At 43.1% G+C, this 17573-nt stretch overlaps 1 protein-coding gene across 1 annotated transcript; it reads left to right on the top strand.

Annotated features, from left to right (window-relative positions):
- The first annotated feature begins 322 nt into the window (after positions 1–322).
- On the top strand, positions 323–17328 carry LOC106606907 (uncharacterized). The gene is made up of 4 exons (XM_014203403.3): positions 323–509; positions 1997–2215; positions 5671–5781; positions 13499–17328. The coding sequence occupies exons 2-4, from the start codon at positions 2116–2118 to the stop codon at positions 14602–14604; spliced, it is 1317 nt and encodes a 438-aa protein (XP_014058878.3). The 5' UTR covers positions 323–509; positions 1997–2115; the 3' UTR covers positions 14605–17328.
- The last annotated feature ends 245 nt before the right edge of the window (positions 17329–17573 follow it).

Raw genomic sequence — 17573 nt, 5'->3', positions numbered from 1 at the left:
TACTTGCCGCCCCATATACATATTTTTTGTATGAAATGAGGTGCAATTTAGAACAAAAAAACGTGTTTAATCGCCTCTGTCTAAGATATCCGATGGTCAACAGACCAATTACTGCAAAATTGGCCTTAGAGAACTTGATGGTTAGGAATACTCTGGCTAAATTCACTCCTTTTTGTGTGTGAACGAAATATTGTTTAGTTTGAGGACTTCACACTTTCGAATGAGAATAATCCTGTATCACATTGTTATAAATAAATTGACCACAACCTGAGTAAGAATTATATGTGATTCACACTCCCGCACACAGGTGGCGACCGACTGTCTACGTTTGTGTAGTTTGAAACACGCCTAGTCTGTCGAAAAAGAAAAATGCGCAAATTGCCATCGCTTTTGTGTACGATCCCCTTGGAATAGATATCCATGCGTAAATAACAATTTATTCGTTAAACAATGAACATTTGATTCAAAATAAGCATTTATAATTCCGTTTTAGCGAAGCAAGGCCTCAGGTAAGACCCTTCTCGGGAAGTCTGTTACAGCAGGGCAAATGGCCAGACAAGGCCTTCAGTTAGCTAACTAACGTTGGCTAATGTTACTCATAGCTAAAGTTAACAAAACAATACATTAAACTGTCACCGCATACGTTTTTATAATAACAAAATAGAGAAATATGTAGCTACCTAACGTTAGCTAAACCAAATGTACTGTAGCTTAGCGGGAAATGGTGGCTAAAACCTGAATTTGTGCAGGTATCTCCCTCCCAGTTTCGTTTGCTTTGTTTTGCTTCATTACTTGGAATGTATTCATAACGCCGATTGGTAGATTAAAACGTTTCGTCTGTTGTAAAAACGTGTGTAAAAATGTTCTGCAACGAAAAGGAGTTTCCATTGGACACATTTAGGTCGCTAGGTCCCCTTCGTTGCGTTCGTTTGGTAATTAAACAAAATCAAATTGTATTTGTCACAAGCGTCGAATACCAACAGGTGTTCAACCTTAACAGTGAAAAGCTTACTTATAAGTCCTTAATTAACCAACAATGCAGTTTAAGTGTTAAAGTATTTACTAAAATAAACTGAAGTAAAAAATTAGAAATAGAAAAATAACATTTATTAAGGCGCAACAAAATAATAAACCATAGTGAGGCTATATACAGGGGGTACTGGTACAGTGTCAATGTGCGGGGGCACTGGTTAGTCCAGGTAATTGAGGTAATATGTAGATAGAGGTAAAGTGACTATGCATAGATAAACAGAGTAAACCCAGGTAACAGTTGACCGTTTCTGTTGTAAGACATAATGAATACACCTCCTGGGCAGAGGAGAAGTACCCAGTTAGCTACCATTCATTTTCCTATTAATTAGACAGCTCTGCAAGTGTTATGTCAAAATACAATTACTTACCAAAATATTGGGTTTCGCTGAGCAACTATTGTCATTTACAACCTTCACACCCAGGATGTACTTCTAAAAATGGTCTAAATAAAAATGTACAAGTAACTGAAAAAAAATCCCTTGTCTGGAAATAATCTGTATTATTTTAGACCAAGTATGCCATGTACCTAATCTATCAACGTTTATTGGAGGTGCCAAAAAATGTTTGGCTCATGCACCCTTTCCAGACAATTATTTTCCGGTTGCTTGTAAATGTTTTAGACATTTTTGGGAAGTACATTCTGGGCATGGTGGCTGTAAATTAATGGTAGCCAACTGGGCTAGAGGTGTGACTCGTCATATTCATTATCTCCTCCTCTGCCCACATACTGGTTCAGCTCAACACCAAACCCGAATAATAGCTAGCTACCTTGCAATTTTAGACTATTTCTTAGCTGAGGCCCCATACAGTAAACTAAATTAGCATAGCAACATTGATCAAATGACTGGCTACCTCAGTGCACACATTCATTTGTTTTCTAACTAGATAGCAAGCCACCAAATGACATAACAGTCCTGTATTTCATACAGGCTTTTTTTCATACAGGCTTTTTTTCCATTTACAGGTCGTTTATCTGGTCTTTACTTTAGGACAGCGAGGATAACCAGCCTGCCGCTCTCCTTCCACACTGAGCCCAAGCCTATACTGACTGGGTCCTGAAGTTCCCTGGGCACCGCAGGAGAGATGGCATCAGTGAAAGAAAGCAGTCAAACACTCCGGCTGAATATCATCACAAAAGATATAGAAGAGGAAGTGAAGATTTGGGAATGCGATGATTACGCAGGTAACAGAGCAGGGTTTATCATGGGAATAGGATGATTACCCAGGTAACAGAGCAGGGTTTATCATGGGAATTGGATGATTACCCAGGTAACATAGCAGGGTTTTGTTACGAACCGGCTCAGAGTTCGCAACAAAAGGGAGACAAGGTGTATCAAAATATATATTTATTAAATAAAGTAATTAACAATGGTGTGTGTAATCAGTAGTGTAAGTGAGTGTTTTGCATACCTGAATGTAATAATGCAGGTTGCCAAAGTAACCAACCAAAAACAACAAGGTGTCTGCATGGAGAGTCTCCCCAATGACTGTGGAAGAGGTCTATTTATCCTGGGACACACCCGGGCCCAGGTGTTTCCCGTCTAGCTGACGGCCCTCCCAACTCCGCCCACCGGCATCCTAATAAGGAACAAGAGCAGAGAGAAAATACGGCAGACAGAGTGGGAGGGTCATCACACACCCCCCAATAAAACCGGGGACCAACAAGGGCCCCGGAACAACATACCAGCCTCTGCGTCCCAAATTGACACAGCCCTCTGCGTCCCAAATTGACACAGCCCTCTGCGTCCCAAATTTATGAGAGGTTACATGTTCACCTTCCACTTGCCCCAGCCAACCTCCTTCTCCCCAGACCTCAGCAACCTTTGCGCACAGGAAGCAACATTTAAGAGGAAAGAAGAACACAAGACCAGGAGGGAACAGACAGGAAAGTTAGAACATGACAAAACCAAACAATGGTCAGTCACATAACACTCAGGAACAGGGCACACAAGAGACCGTATCAGCTACAAACATCTCCCAACGGTTCATAGTCACGCCAACACCTCTGCTGAGCACACCAGACCACAAGAGAAAATACAGTCACACCGGCCACCACAGAAAAGAGATGAGATATGGAGCTTCCCCAAAACCTACAATAACTCAACCCTAGTCTTCATGCAGATTTGCGGTGGGTAATTATGCACTGTAGCCCGCTGGCAAGGAAGTAACCCCCCCAGCACGCTGGCACATTCCACCAAGCCACGGATGTGCCCCCGAGATATCTGCACAGTCCACAGACACCACACAAAAACAACAAACATTAACAATGCCCAACATATTCCAAAAGGAAACACGTCGCTAAGGCTATCAGGGGAAAAAGGCTATAGCTCCGGGTAGTACGTTTCACTACCCTATCCAAATCTCCCACTGAGGTACACAGCTGATTGTACTCACCTCCTCAGACCGATGTCCCAACAGCTAGTAGAACAAGCGTTTTCCAGGCTGGGCAGGGGCCTGGAAACGAACCAATGTACTCTCTCCAACGCAGCACACAAACCAGACAAACAAAGGCAACCAGTACTGAGCACCAAACTCAAACTAACAAAATATACAAACAAAGCACCTACAGAATTTAACATACCTCCACATTTTCTCCCAAACACAATTTCAAGATCCCGGATGAGCCCCCACTTGTTACGAACCAGCTCAGAGTTCGCAACAAAAGGGAGACTACGTGGAGACAAGGAGTATCAAAATATATATTTATTCAATTAAGTAATTAACAATGGTGTGTGTAATCAGTAGTGTAAGTGAGTGTTTTGCATACCTGAATGTAATAATGCAGGTTGCCAAAGTAACCAACCAAAAACAACAGGGTGTCTGCATGGAGAGTCTCCCCAATGACTGTGGAAGAGGTCTATTTATCCTGGGACACACCCGGGCCCAGGTGTTTCCCGTCTAGCTGACGACCCTCCCAACTCCACCCACCGGCATCCTAATAAGGAACAAGAGCAGAGAGAGAGAATACGGCAGACAGAGTGGGAGGGTCGTCACAGTTTATCATGGGAATTGGATGATTACCCAGGTAACAGAGCAGGGTTTATCATGGGAATAGGATGGATTACCCAGGTAACAGAGCAGGGTTTATCATGGGAATTGGATGATTACCCAGGTAACAGAGCAGGGTTTATCATGGGAATAGGATGGATTACCCAGGTAACAGAGCAGGGTTTATCATGGGAATTGGATGATTACCCAGGTAACAGAGCAGGGGTTTATCATGGGAATTGAATGATTACCCAGGTAACAGAGCAGGGTTTATCATGGGAATTGGATGATTACCCAGGTAACAGAGCAGGGGTTTATCATGGGAATTGGATGATTACCCAGGTAACAGAGCAGGGGTTTATCATGGGAATTGGATGATTACCCAGGTAACAGAGCAGGGTTTATCATGGGAATTGGATGATTACCCAGGTAACAGAGCAGGGTTTATCATGGGAATTGGATGATTACCCAGGTAACAGAGCAGGGTTTATCATGGGAATTGGATGATTACCCAGGTAACAGAGCAGGGGTTTATCATGGGAATTGGATGATTACCCAGGTAACAGAGCAGGGTTTATCATGGGAATTGGATGATTACCCAGGTAACAGAGCAGGGTTTAATCAACAGTGGTTACAACCAAGGTAAGACGGCAGGAGTGTATTCGTTAGGCCCAGACTGTAGCAAAACATTTCGTCTGTTGCGAAACGTTTTGTAACGGAAACCGTTTATTTCAGGGATCATCAACTAGAGATTCTGCTGTGGGCCGATTTTTATTTTCTTGAGCGGATGGCCAGGGAAACATAACTACAAATAATTTGTAGACCGCAAATTGACGCAAGAAGCCCAAACAGATATTTGACTAAAACCTTGCTTACGTTTATATACAATCACATACAGTATCTCTCTATAATGCGTGGGAATACTTTAACAGATTTCCACAATTAAAATCACTTGGAGCTGATTTGTTGGTGCTTTTACAATATTTAATGTTTAAAAACAATTTGGCTCTAAACTTTACGTTTAGAGTCAAATAAAATGACTCTAAAACGTAAAACGTTCTGCAATGTAAATGAGTTTCTATTGGACACGTTTCAGGTAGGTCCCTCCCTGTTTTGTTACGTTTGCTTCTGTTTACTTCCGGTTGGTTCCTTGAATAAACGGTTTCCATTGCAAAATGTTTTGCATCAGGCCAAACTGTTTGCTATCGTGTGCACTAATGATTACACCCGAAAGTTTATCAACAGCTGTTACACCAGTGTTGTTATGGTTCTCAAGGGCCAAAGTGTCTGCTGGTTTTCATATTTTCATACTTTTAGTCAGAGATAGATTGGTTATATTATTTTTAAGATGCTATCCGATTTTTCACTTAGGACGCCTGGGGTTGGGACGCCTGGGGTTAGGGGCTGGGACGCTTGGGGCTGGGACGCTTGGGGTTGGGACAGCTGGGGTTGGGATGCCTGGGGTTGGGACGCCTAGGCTTAAGGGTAGGACGCCTGGGGTTAGGGGTAGGACGCCTGGGGTTAGGGGTAGGACGCCTGGGGCTGGGGTCGCCAACCACTTTGCTACATGGTTTTAGTATTTCTTTTATTTCCTCAAGTCACTTCAAGATCACATAGTTTAAACTTTTTCCTTGTTCTCATTTTACACAGAAGAGAGTCCAGAGATGGCGTCAGTGAAGATGGCAGACAGCACTCAAACACTGGGGCTGAATGTCACCTTTAAAGAAGAGGAGAAGGATGACTTTGGGGAATCTGATCATGGTGAGAGCAGGTTTGATCTAGTTTTTTTTAGGCCTGTCCGATGATCCAGGAAAACATTAGTTGACGTCACAGTTTAAAGTCCCACAACAGCGATTAAAAAAAGAAAAAACTTTTCCTGTGGAAAAAAATGACATTCCAAGTCAAATCACATTTTATTTGTTGCATACACGTTTAGCAGATGTTATTGCGGGTGTAGCGAAATGCTTGTAAGTGCAGTGCAGTGCACACACACTTGAGGTTTTGAGCAAAATAGTTTTTATTTAATTTTTTATACAATTGCCAAATTCAAGTGTTTGGCAATTCAAGGAGTTGGTCTGATGTCATTGGCTTCCCCTCTTGCTTGCGAGAACAATAGAGGAGCAATTTTACTAGGCAAGTCAGTTAAGAGATTCTTACTTACAATGACGGCCTACCGTGGAACAGTTGGTTAACTGCCTTGTTCAGGGGCAGAACGATAGGTTTTTACCAGCTCGTCTGGGATTCGATCCAGCTACCTTTTGGTTACTGGCCCAACGCTCTAATCACTAGGCTACCTGCTGCCCCCACCAACCAGTGGCCACTTGATAACAAATGACCTGAAATGGCAGCCTAATTCAGTTATTTTTCTACTAATTATTATTATATTTTTCTTTACAAATCAGCTCTTAAGAAGATCTGATGTGACCCCACACACACACATTTGTGCTAAGCCAGAGTACACCTGGACCACCTATTGAGGTGCTATTGTTAATGAAATCAGGTGCTACATTAGGCTCTAGGGAGGCTACCATCTACTGCATCTTGCCTATGCCATTCGGCCATCGCTCATTCATATATTTTTATGTACATATTCTTATTCATTCCTTTACACTTGTGTGTACTAGGTAGTTGTTGTGAAATTGTTAGATTACTTGCTAGATATTACTGCATGGTCAGAACTAGAAGCCCAAGCATTTCGCTACTCTCGCATTAACATCTGCTAGCCATGTGCATGTGACAATAAAATTTGATTTGATGGTGCCAGAATAACAACCTATCCCTCAACGTAATCAAGACAAAAGGAGATGATTGTGGACTACAGGAACAGGAGGACTGAGCACGCCCCCATTCTTATCGACGGGGCTGTAGTGGAGCAGTTTGAGAGCTTCAAGTTCCTTGGTGTTCACATCACCAACAAACTATCTTTGTCCAAACACACCAAGACAGTCGTGAAGAGGGCACGACAAAAACCTTTTCCCCCTCAGGAGACTGAAAAGATTTGGCATGGGTCCTCAGATCCTCAAAAGTTTTACAACTGCAACATCGAGCGCATCCTGACTGGTTGCATCACTGCCTGGTACGGCAACTGCTCTGCCTCTGACCGCAAGGCACTACAAAGGGTAGTGCGAACGGTCCAGTACATCACTGGGGCAAAGCTGCCTGCCATCCAGGACCTCTACACCAGGCGGTGTCAGAGGAAGGTCCTAAAAATGGTCAATTCCATATTTAGGTGTTGGCTGTTCATAAATTCAAATCAAACTTTGTCATATGCACCGAATACAACATGTAGACCTAACCATGAAATTAATACAAGCCCTTAACCAAGAGTGCAGTTCAAGAAAGTGTTAAAATATTTACAAAATAATAACGAGGCTATATACAGGGGGTACCGGTACAGAGTCAATGTTTGGGGGCACAAGGTAGTCAAGGTAATTTGTACATGTAGGTAGGGGGAAGTGACTATGCATAGATAAACAGCGAGTAATGGGGGGGGGGTGGATGTAAATAATCCGGTGGCCATTTGCCTAATTATTCAGCAGTCTTACGGCTTGGGGGTAGAAGCTGTTAAGGAGCCTTTTGGTCCTAGATTTGGCGCTCCGGTACCGCTTGCCGTGCGGTAGCAGAGATGGAGTCTGACAATTTTTTGGGGCTTTCCTCTGACACCGCCTAGTATATAGGTCATGGATGGCAGGAAGCTTGGCCCCAGCGATGTAGTGGGCTGTACGCACTACCCCCTGTAGCGCCTTACGGTCAGATGCCGAGCAGTTACCATACCAGGCGGTGATGCAACCAGTCCAGATGCTCTCGATGGTGCAGCTGTAGAACTTTGAGGATCTTGGGACCCATGCCAAATCTTTTCAGTCTCCTGAGGGGGAAAAGGTGTTGTGCCCTCTTCACGACTGTCTTGGACCATGATAGTTCGTTGGTGATGTGGACACCAAGGAACTTAAAGGGATGGGGGCAGTATTTTCACGGCCGGATGAAAAACGTACCCAAATTAAACTGCCTGCTACTCGGGCCCAGGAGGTAGGATATGCATATTATTAGTAGATTTGGATAGAAAAACACTCTGAAGTCTCAAACGGTTTGAATGATATCTGTGAGTATAACAGAACTCATATGGCAGGCAAAAACCTGAGACAAATCCAACCAGGAAGTGGGAAATCTGAGGTTGTAGTTTTTTCAAGTGATTGTCTTTACAGTATACAGTGACTTAGGGTTCATTTTGCACTTCCTAAAGCTTCCACTAGATGTCAACAGTCTTTAGAACCTTGTTTGAGGATTCTATGGTGAATTTGAAGGGAATAACAGCCCAAGGAAGTAGGTATCCCATTATAAGGCATGGGTTCAGTCACGCGCAGAGACTTGGGAGCGAGCTGAGTTCATATTCATTCCTAAAGAGAACGGATAGGTCCGGGTGGAATTTTATTGAAGATATATGTTAAAAAAACCTAAAGATTGATTCTATACATCATTTGACATGTTTCTACAAACTGTAGTATAACTTTTGACTTTTTGTCTGGACTAAGTAAGCATGCGCGTTGTGGATTTGGATAGTGAACCTAACGCGCGAACAAAATGGATGCATTTGGACATAAAGATAAACTTTATCGAACATTTATTGTGGAGCTGGGATTCCTGGGAGTGCATTCTGATGAAGATAATCAAAGGTAAGTGAATATTTATAATGTAATTTCTTAGTTTTATTGACTCCAAGATGGCGGGTTTCTGTTTGCTTGTTGTTGGTGTCTTCTGGGCTGTACTCAGATTATTGCAAATTCTGCTTTCGCCGTGAACCTTTTTTGAAATCTGACAAAGCGGTTGCATTTAGGAGAAGTGTATCTATAATTCTGTGCATAACACTTGTATATTGATCAAAGTTTGAGTATTTCTGTAATATGTGTGCTCATTCACCGGCAGGTTTGGAGGCAAAACATTTCTGAACATTACGCGCCAATGTAAAATGGGGTTTTTGGATATAAATATGAACTTTATCGAGCAAAACATACATGTATTGTGTAACATGAAGTCCTATGAGTGCCATCTGATGAAGATCAAAGGTTAGTGCTTAATTTTAGCTGTATTTCTGGTTTTTGTGATGTCTCTCCTTGCTGGGAAAATGGCTGTGTGGCTTTTTTTGTTTAGGTGGTGTCCTAACATAATCTAAAGTTTTGCTTTCGCCGTAAAGCCTTTTTGAAATCGGACAATGTGGTTAGATTAAGGAGAATCTTATCTTTAAAATGGTGTATAATACTTGTATGTGTGAGAAATTTCAATTGACATTTGTAGTTTTGAATTTGGCGCGCAGATTTTTCACTGGCTGTTGTCAAAATCAATCCCGTTAATGGGATCCGAGTGTTAAGGGGTCTCTAAGAGGTTAACTCTCAACCCGCTCCACTACAGCCCCGTCGATGTTGTTGGGGCCCTGTTCGGCCCACCTTTTCCTGTAGTCCACAATCAGCTCCTTTGTCTTGCTCACATTGAGGGAGAGGTTGTTGTCCTGGCACCACACTGCCAGGTCTCTGACCTCACTATAGGCTGTCTCATCGTTGTCTGATCAGGTTTACCACTTGTGTCGTCGGCAAACTTGATGGTGTTGGAGTTGTTTGGCCTCGCAGTCGTGGGTAACAAGGAGTACAGGAGGGGATTAAGCACATACCCCTGAGGGGCCCCAGCGTGAGGATCAGCGTAGCAGACGTGTTGTTGCCTACCCTTACCATCTGGGGCCTGCCTGTCAGGAAGTCCAGGATCCAGGTGCAGAGGGAGGTGTTTAGTCCCAGGGTCCTTGGCTTAGTGATGAGCTTTGTGGACACTATGGTGTTGAACGCTGAGCTGTAGTCAATGAACAGCATTCTCACATAGGTGTTCCTTTTGTCCAGGCAGGAAAGGGCAGTGTGGAGTGCGATTGTGTCATCTGTGGATCTGATTGAGCGGTATGCGAATTGGAGTAGGTTTAGGGTATCCGGGAGGATGCTGTTGATGTGAGCCATGACCAGCCTTTCAAAGCACTTCATGGCTACTGACGTGAGTGCTACGGGGCAGTAATCATTTTGGCAGGTTACCTTAGTGTTCTTGGGCACAGGAACTATGGTGGTCTGCTTGAAACATGTAGGTATTACAGACTCCGCCAGAGAGATGTTGAAATTGGTCCGTGCATGCTTTGAGTACACATCCTGGTTATCCTCGCGGCTTTGTGATTATTGACCTGTTTTAAAGGTCTTGCTCACATCAGCTACCAAGAGCGTTATCACACAGTTAAGAACAGCTGGTGCTCTCGTGCATGCTTCAGTGTTGCTTTCCTCGAAGCGAGCATAAAAGGCATTTAGCTCATCTGGTAGACTCGCGTCACTGGGCAGCTCGCGGCTGGGTTTCCCTTTGTAGTCTAGTAGTTTAAGCCCTGCCACATCCGACGAGCGTTTGAATCCTACAACACTGGCTCTCTTAACCTCTTGGGGCTAGGTGGGACGCTAGCGTGCCACCCGTGGTGCACTCCATCAACAGCAGGTGCATTTCAAGAGCGGCAAATTTGAATCCAAATAAATGTCAAAATTCAAATTTTTCAAAAATACAACTATTTTACACCATTTGAAAGATAAACATCTCCTTAATCTAACCACGTTTTACGATTTCAAAAAGGTTTTACGGCGAAAGCATAAATTTAGAGTATGTTAGGACAGTACATTTACAAGAGTTGTGTGTAATGTTTTGTCAAGTCAAAGACAGGGTCACCAAAACCATAAAACCAGCTAAAATGATGCACTAACCTTTTACAATCTCCATCAGATGACACTCCTAGGACATTATGTTAGACAATGCATGCATTTTTAGTTCTATCAAGTTCATATTTATATCCAAAAACAGCGTTTTACTATGGCATTGATGTTGAGGAAATCGTTTCCCTCCAATAACCGGCAGTCAAGTCAGCGTCACAAATTAAATAATTTAAATTAGAAAACATTGGTAAAATATTATATTGTCATTTAAAGAATTATAGATTTACATCTCTTGAACTCAATCAACTTGCCAGATTTAAAAATAACCTTACTGGGAAATCACACTTTGCAATAATCTGAGCACTGCGCCCAGAAAAATACGCGTTGCGATACAGACTAGACGTCATGTTGGGGAGATCTAAAATCGAAAATACTATGTAAATAATCCATTACCTTTGATTCTCTTCATCAGATGTCACTTCCAGGTATCACAGGTCCATAACGAATGTAGTTTTGTTCAAAAAAGCTCATCATTTATGTCCAAAAATCTCCGTCTCGTTAGCACATGATGTAAGCCAGCCGGACTTCTCGTCATGAACGAGGGGAAAAAATATATTTCCGTTCGTTCAAACATGTCAAACGTTGTATAGCATATATCATTAGGGCCTTTTTTAACCAGAACATGAATAATATTCAAGGTGGACGAATGCATACTCTTTTATAACGTATTGGAACGAGGGTACCCAACATGAACTCGCGCGCCAGGTGTCTAATGGGACATCATCGTTCCATGGCTCTTGTTCGGTCAGATCTCCCTCCAGAAGACTCAAAACACTTTGTAAAGGCTGGTGACATCTAGTGGAAGCAATAGGAAGTGCCAAAATATTCCTAAGCCCCTGTGTTTTTCAATGGGATAGGTTTAAAGTCAATACAACACATCAGGTATCCACTTCCTGTCAGAAAATGTCTCAGGGTTTTGCCTGCCAAATGAGTTCTGTTATACTCACAGACACCATTCAAACAGTTTTAGAAACTTTAGAGTGTTTTCTATCCATATATAATAAGTATATGCATATTCTAGTTACTGGGTAGGATTAGTAACCAGATTAAATCGGGTACATTTTTTTTATCCAGACGTGCAAATGCTGCCCCCTAGACCCAACAGATTAATCCTGTATTGATGCTTTGCTTGTTTGATGGTTTGTCATCGACGCACTTATTGATGAAGCCGATGACTGAGGTGGTATACTCTTCAATGCCATTTGTAGCGTAGCAGCCGCGTCATCTGACCACTTCCATATTGAGCAAGTCACTGGTAGTTCCTGCTTTAGTTTTTGCCTGTAAGCATGAATCAGGAGGATAGAATTATGGTCAGATTTGTTAAATGGATGGCGAGGGAGAGCTTTGTGTGCATCTCTGTGTGGAGTAAAGGTGATCTAGAGTTTTTTTTCTCCCTCTGGTTGCACATGTGACATGCTGGTAGAAATGAGGTAAAATGGATTTAAGTTTGCCTGCATTAAAGTCCCCGGCCACTAGGGATTTGGGCCCGTTCCTGAGAAAGCAGTATATCCTTCCCATCGGACTCTTTTTAAAGAAAAATTATTCTTCCAATTCGAGGTGAGTAAATCGCTGTTCTGATGTCCAGAAGTTATTTTTGGTCATAAGAGACGGTAGCAGAAACTTTATGTACAAAATAAGTTACAAACAACGGGAAAAGACGAACAAAATAGCACAGTTGGTTAGGAGCACGGAAAACGTCAGCTATCCCCTCCAGCGTTATTCTGCGCTCTGGTACTCAGACGAGAGTGCTCTGAAATAGTTGCTGTGGTGACGTTCTATTGAAATGGATACTTGCATAGTCTTAAGTTTTAATACACAATAAAAACATTTTTATTTTAAAGCCACGATAGACAGGATTACCGTACACATACTGACCAGCTCAAATGGACAGAAGCAATACAAACTCATCTCTCGGCACGTCCAGCCCACTTATTACCTCAGCCAATCATGGCTAGCGGGAAGGTTGCTGTCCTTTTCTGTGGCTTAACCAACTAGGCTCGTAATTTAACAATTTTATTCGTATTTACAGATAGCATTTAAGGCACATGAAAGTTCCCGTTCAAGATGGCAAAGTTTACGTTCAAACAGCTCTCCTGTGAAGTAGTGACCCATTTCAGGAAACTAGGCGGATCTTCTAATTATAACCTCAAAATGGTATGTAACCTAATATCAGTCCACCAAATCCAAGCAGTTTTATCAGTCTACTCTGGCCTGCTTAAAGTACACTGTGTGAGCGGGAAATTGATTATCATTTGACTGCGCATCTTGGGCATTTTTTTGTTGTCATTATAAAAATAAGCTTTTACCGTGTTCCAACACACACACACTTTCTGTTTCATAGTCATAACGAAAGGCACTCCACAAATTAAATTGATTGAACATATGTTTTTAGTGGTTTTGTTTCCAACAGTAACAAACAAATATGCCATTGTGCTTGAAATAAAGTAAACATATTTGAATGTTACCTTAGACCTTCATTAACACAACCAAGTTGTTATTTTTGTGAAAGCATATGAAATGTATTAATTACACTGTTTAGAATGTTAGTCAAAATGATTGCTCATTCGTTCCAAGAAGAGAGACCTACTGTAAGTAACCCATTTCAGGACTGCTTTATTGAGAACATTGCTTTCTTTTAATTTGATGCAAAAATTATGCATTTGTGTTTCACCAGCTCACTTGTTGTTCTGTTGTCATTTACACAGGAGAGACCCCTAAATCCTCTGACCAAGTTGAGACATTTCCTGCTTCAGTCAAGCAACATCGGAAGGTGAGCAAAGCTAAGAGGTCTCACCACTGTCCTCACTGTGAGAAGAGTTTCCCGTTCCTTTCATATCTTGAAAGACACGTGCGTAAACATTCTGGAGAGAAGCCTTATTCCTGCTCTGACTGTGGGATGAGTTTCTCTCAACTGAGTGGCTTGAATGTGCACCAGCGAACACACACTGGAGAGAAGCCTCACCACTGTCCTCACTGTGAGGAGAGTTTCCCATTCCCATCATATCTTGAAAGACACCTACGTAAACATTCTGGAGAGAAGCCTTATTCCTGCTCTGTCTGTGGGATGAGTTTCTCTCAACGCAGTGGCTTGAATGTGCACCAGCGATCACACACTGGAGAGAAGCCTCACCACTGTCCTCACTGTGAGGAGAGTTTCCCATTCCCATCATATCTTGAAAGACACCTACGTAAACATTCTGGAGAGAAGCCTTATTCCTGCTCTGACTGTGGGATGAGTTTCTCTCAACTGAGTGGCTTGAATGTGCACCAGCGAACACACACTGGAGAGAAGCCTCACCGCTGTCCTCACTGTGAGGAGAGTTTCCCATTCCCATCATATCTTGAAAGACACCTGCGAAAACATTCTGGAGAGAAGCCTTATTCCTGCTCGGTCTGTGGGATGAGTTTCTCGCAACTGAGTGGCTTGAATGTGCACCAGCGAACACACAGTGGAGAGAAGCCTCACCGCTGTCCTCACTGTGAGAAGAGTTTCCCATTTCCATCGTATCTTGAAATACACCTGCGGAAACATTCTGGAGAGAAGCCTTATTCCTGCTCTGACTGTGGGAAATGCTTCACAACATCAAGTCATCTAACCTCTCATCGGATAACTCACACAGGGGAGAAGCCTTACTCCTGCTCTGACTGTGGGAAGAGTTTCCCATTCCCATCATATCTTGAAAGACACCTGCGGAAACATTCTGGAGAGAAGCCTTACTGCTGCTCTGACTGTGGGAAATGCTTCACCACATCACGCAATCTAACACTTCATCAGAGTGCACACAGGGGAGAAGCCTTACTAATGATCTGACTGTGTGGAAGAATCTCATCTGGACAGCCTGAACCTTCACAAGTAAACACACAGGAGAAAAACCTTACTCCTGCTCTAACTGTGGGGAAGGATTTCACCTCACCAAGTCATCTAACCGTTCATAAGAGTGCACACAGGAGAAAAGCCTTATCAATGTTCTGAATGTGGGTAGCTTCAAACACCACCAGCGAATAAGTACAGGAGAGAAGTCGTACTCTTGTCCTGACTGTGAGAAGTGCTTCACCTCATTGAATCAGTTAAGTGTTCATAGCACTATATCTGCAGCTTCTTTGCTGATCAATTACATTGTAAATGACATTGTGCTGCCCTTTTTATAGACCCGTGGAAGTCTTTCGATTGTGTTGACCAATTTTGGCGGCAGGTAGCCTAGTGGTTAGAGCGTTGGACTAGTAACCGAAAGGTTGCAAGATCGAATCCCTGAGCTGACAAGGTAAAAATCTGTCGTTCTGCCCCTGAACAAGGCAGTTAACTGTTCCTAGGCCGTCATTGAAAACATGAATTTGTTCTTAAGACTTGCCTACTTAAATAAAGGTAAAATAAAAATTGACCTGGGTCAGGCATCCTGCATTTGGTTTGAAAACAACCTGACAGGGAGGACACTTCTGATGGTGTTAAGTTTCCTTTAGTACTAAAGGTGTCCCCCCGTGGGTCGATTTTGGGCCCTGTACTTTTTACTATCTATATAAACACTATTGGTTTGTAAGAAATCGTTACCTCCACTTGTATGTGGACGATACTGTAGTGTATTCTGTTGCTCCTTCTGTTTACAAGGCTCTTCCAGAACTACAATCTGCCTTATGCTTTGCAGAAAGCCTTTGTTGGTACTTAATGCAGGTAACCAGGTATGTTATTTTCAAAAACACTTAAATGTATTTGATGTTTTATCCATATATTCATTGGATGGTGACAACATTGATAGTGTCCCTGTTTATAATAATAATACATGGGATTTATTTTCAATGACCCAAAGTCGCTTTTACCATTGTGGAAACTATACAGAAAACAAGACGACGCCAAGACAACAGCAGGAAGAAACAAAACCATGAAACCAAGGGGGAGGGGCTTAAAGGGAAACGAGTGTGATGTCAGTGTGGGGGAGGAGTTTGGCTGCAGAGTTCTGAACCATTTGGAGCTTATGGAGGGAGCTTGCGTTGATGCCTGGAAATTAGTGAGTTGCAGTAGTCGAGACGGGAGATGAATGCTTGGATCAGGGTTTCAGCCGCAGATGTAGTGGTGGAAACAGGGTGCCGTCCAGGACAACACCAAGGTTGAGGCAGAGACAGTGGTATCTGGATGTTGAAGTGATGGAGCATCTGACCAAGGGGGAGGATGTAGATGAAGAGTAAGGGGCCCAGCACAGAGCCCTGGGGGACACCCTGTGTAACTGCAGCTGTGTGAGGTATGGCCATTGAGGGAGATGTAGTGGGTCTGGTTGGTGAGGTATGATTGTAGCCAGGAGAGTGCCCTCAACACCCAGACCCTCAAGCCTGGTGACCAGGACTTGTCGGCTCACCGTGTCAAAGACAATCAGGATGTTGAGGGCACCGGCATCAGCAGAGGTTAGGTCATTGATGACTTTGAGGGGGTGGAAACCAGACTGGATGGGCTCAAATAGGTTATTGTTCAGGAGGTGGGTTTGTAGTGGAGAGGCAACTGGCCTTTTCAAGTGATTTAGCGAGGAAGAGGAGGTTGGAGATGGTACGATAGTCATTGAGGAATCTAGTCCGGGCTTCTTTAGGATGGGGGGACTGCAGCAGTTTTGTACATGGACAGGACAGCTCCATGGGTGAGGTTGATGATGTGAGAGAGGTTGATGATGTGGGTAAGATATGGACAGAGAGCTGGCAGGCTTTGATGAGAACAGTGGGGAGAGGATGCTGGGAGCAATTGTAGTCCAGGGTGACATGTCAAGTTGAGACATATATTGAGAATCAATAGGGGGGCCGAATGTGGAGAGTCGGGTTTCAGGGGTACGAGTTGAGGAGGTTGACGGGGAGGGGCGGTTGAGGCAGATTTATCAGTCAGTGTTTAGTTTAATCTTGTCCTTGAAAAAAAACTGAAGGAAGGAGTTGCAGAGTTCAGTCAAGGGAGTAGAGAAGGTGTGGTCACAGGGCTGAAGTAGTTTCTTGACAGTGGGGAACAGAGTCTGGGGAGTCTTATTTGAGCTGTTGAAGTAGGTAGACCTGGCAGCACTGAGGCCATCTCTGTAGGTGGAGAGGTGGAGTTTGTAGGCCTCAGCGTGGACGGTGAGCTCAGGCTCCAGCCAGCTTGTTTCAGAGCACGAAGTTCATGGGCAAACCAGGGATGAGGAGGATGAGACGGGTTCAGTTTTGGAGGGAGGCCAGAGAGTTGAGGGGGACATATATAGAGCAGTGTTTAATTGGGCTGCAGATGTCACCAGGAGAGAAGCCTTACATATGACTGACGCACATTCTTCATGGAGCCTTATCAGTAATGGTAGATCTGCGGAGAATAAAGTTACCCAAAATTCCATTCACAGAAGAAGTGTGGGACATTCTAAAATGCTTGTGATCTCCCAACGATGGCTTAATGTGACTTAAGGACGTAAAATCAACATGGGGGGGGGGGGGGGGAAATCCAGGGTTAACTGAGTAATGTTGCTAACATTTGTGTAAAAGGAGAAAATGTCATACAAGTATTGATACATATTTGAATTCAATCTATTAAAGATGATATATGGAACTGTGTTTGGTCAATTCTGTAACAATTTGATGTGCCTATATTTATTTTATGAAGGCCAAACTATTGGCTACGGGTAAGAATGTGTTTACGCTGAATCCAATTATCCCTCTTTGATTTAGGATAAAGCTCAACAATAAAAACACTCACTGGCGTTCAATAGTAAATCAATGTACTATTTATGCAAATAGATCTTTCAGAGTCATTGACGCTCAATATGAAAGAGCTGTGAACTCGCTCCCATCTAC

This window comes from Salmo salar, chromosome 01 (assembly GCF_965601325.2).
Source record: "Salmo salar chromosome 01, fSalSal1, whole genome shotgun sequence".
NCBI classification, from domain to species: Eukaryota; Metazoa; Chordata; class Actinopteri; order Salmoniformes; family Salmonidae; genus Salmo; species Salmo salar.
The sequence above is the reverse complement of the archived record's forward strand: the minus strand, read 5'-3'. Positions and strand labels throughout refer to the sequence as shown.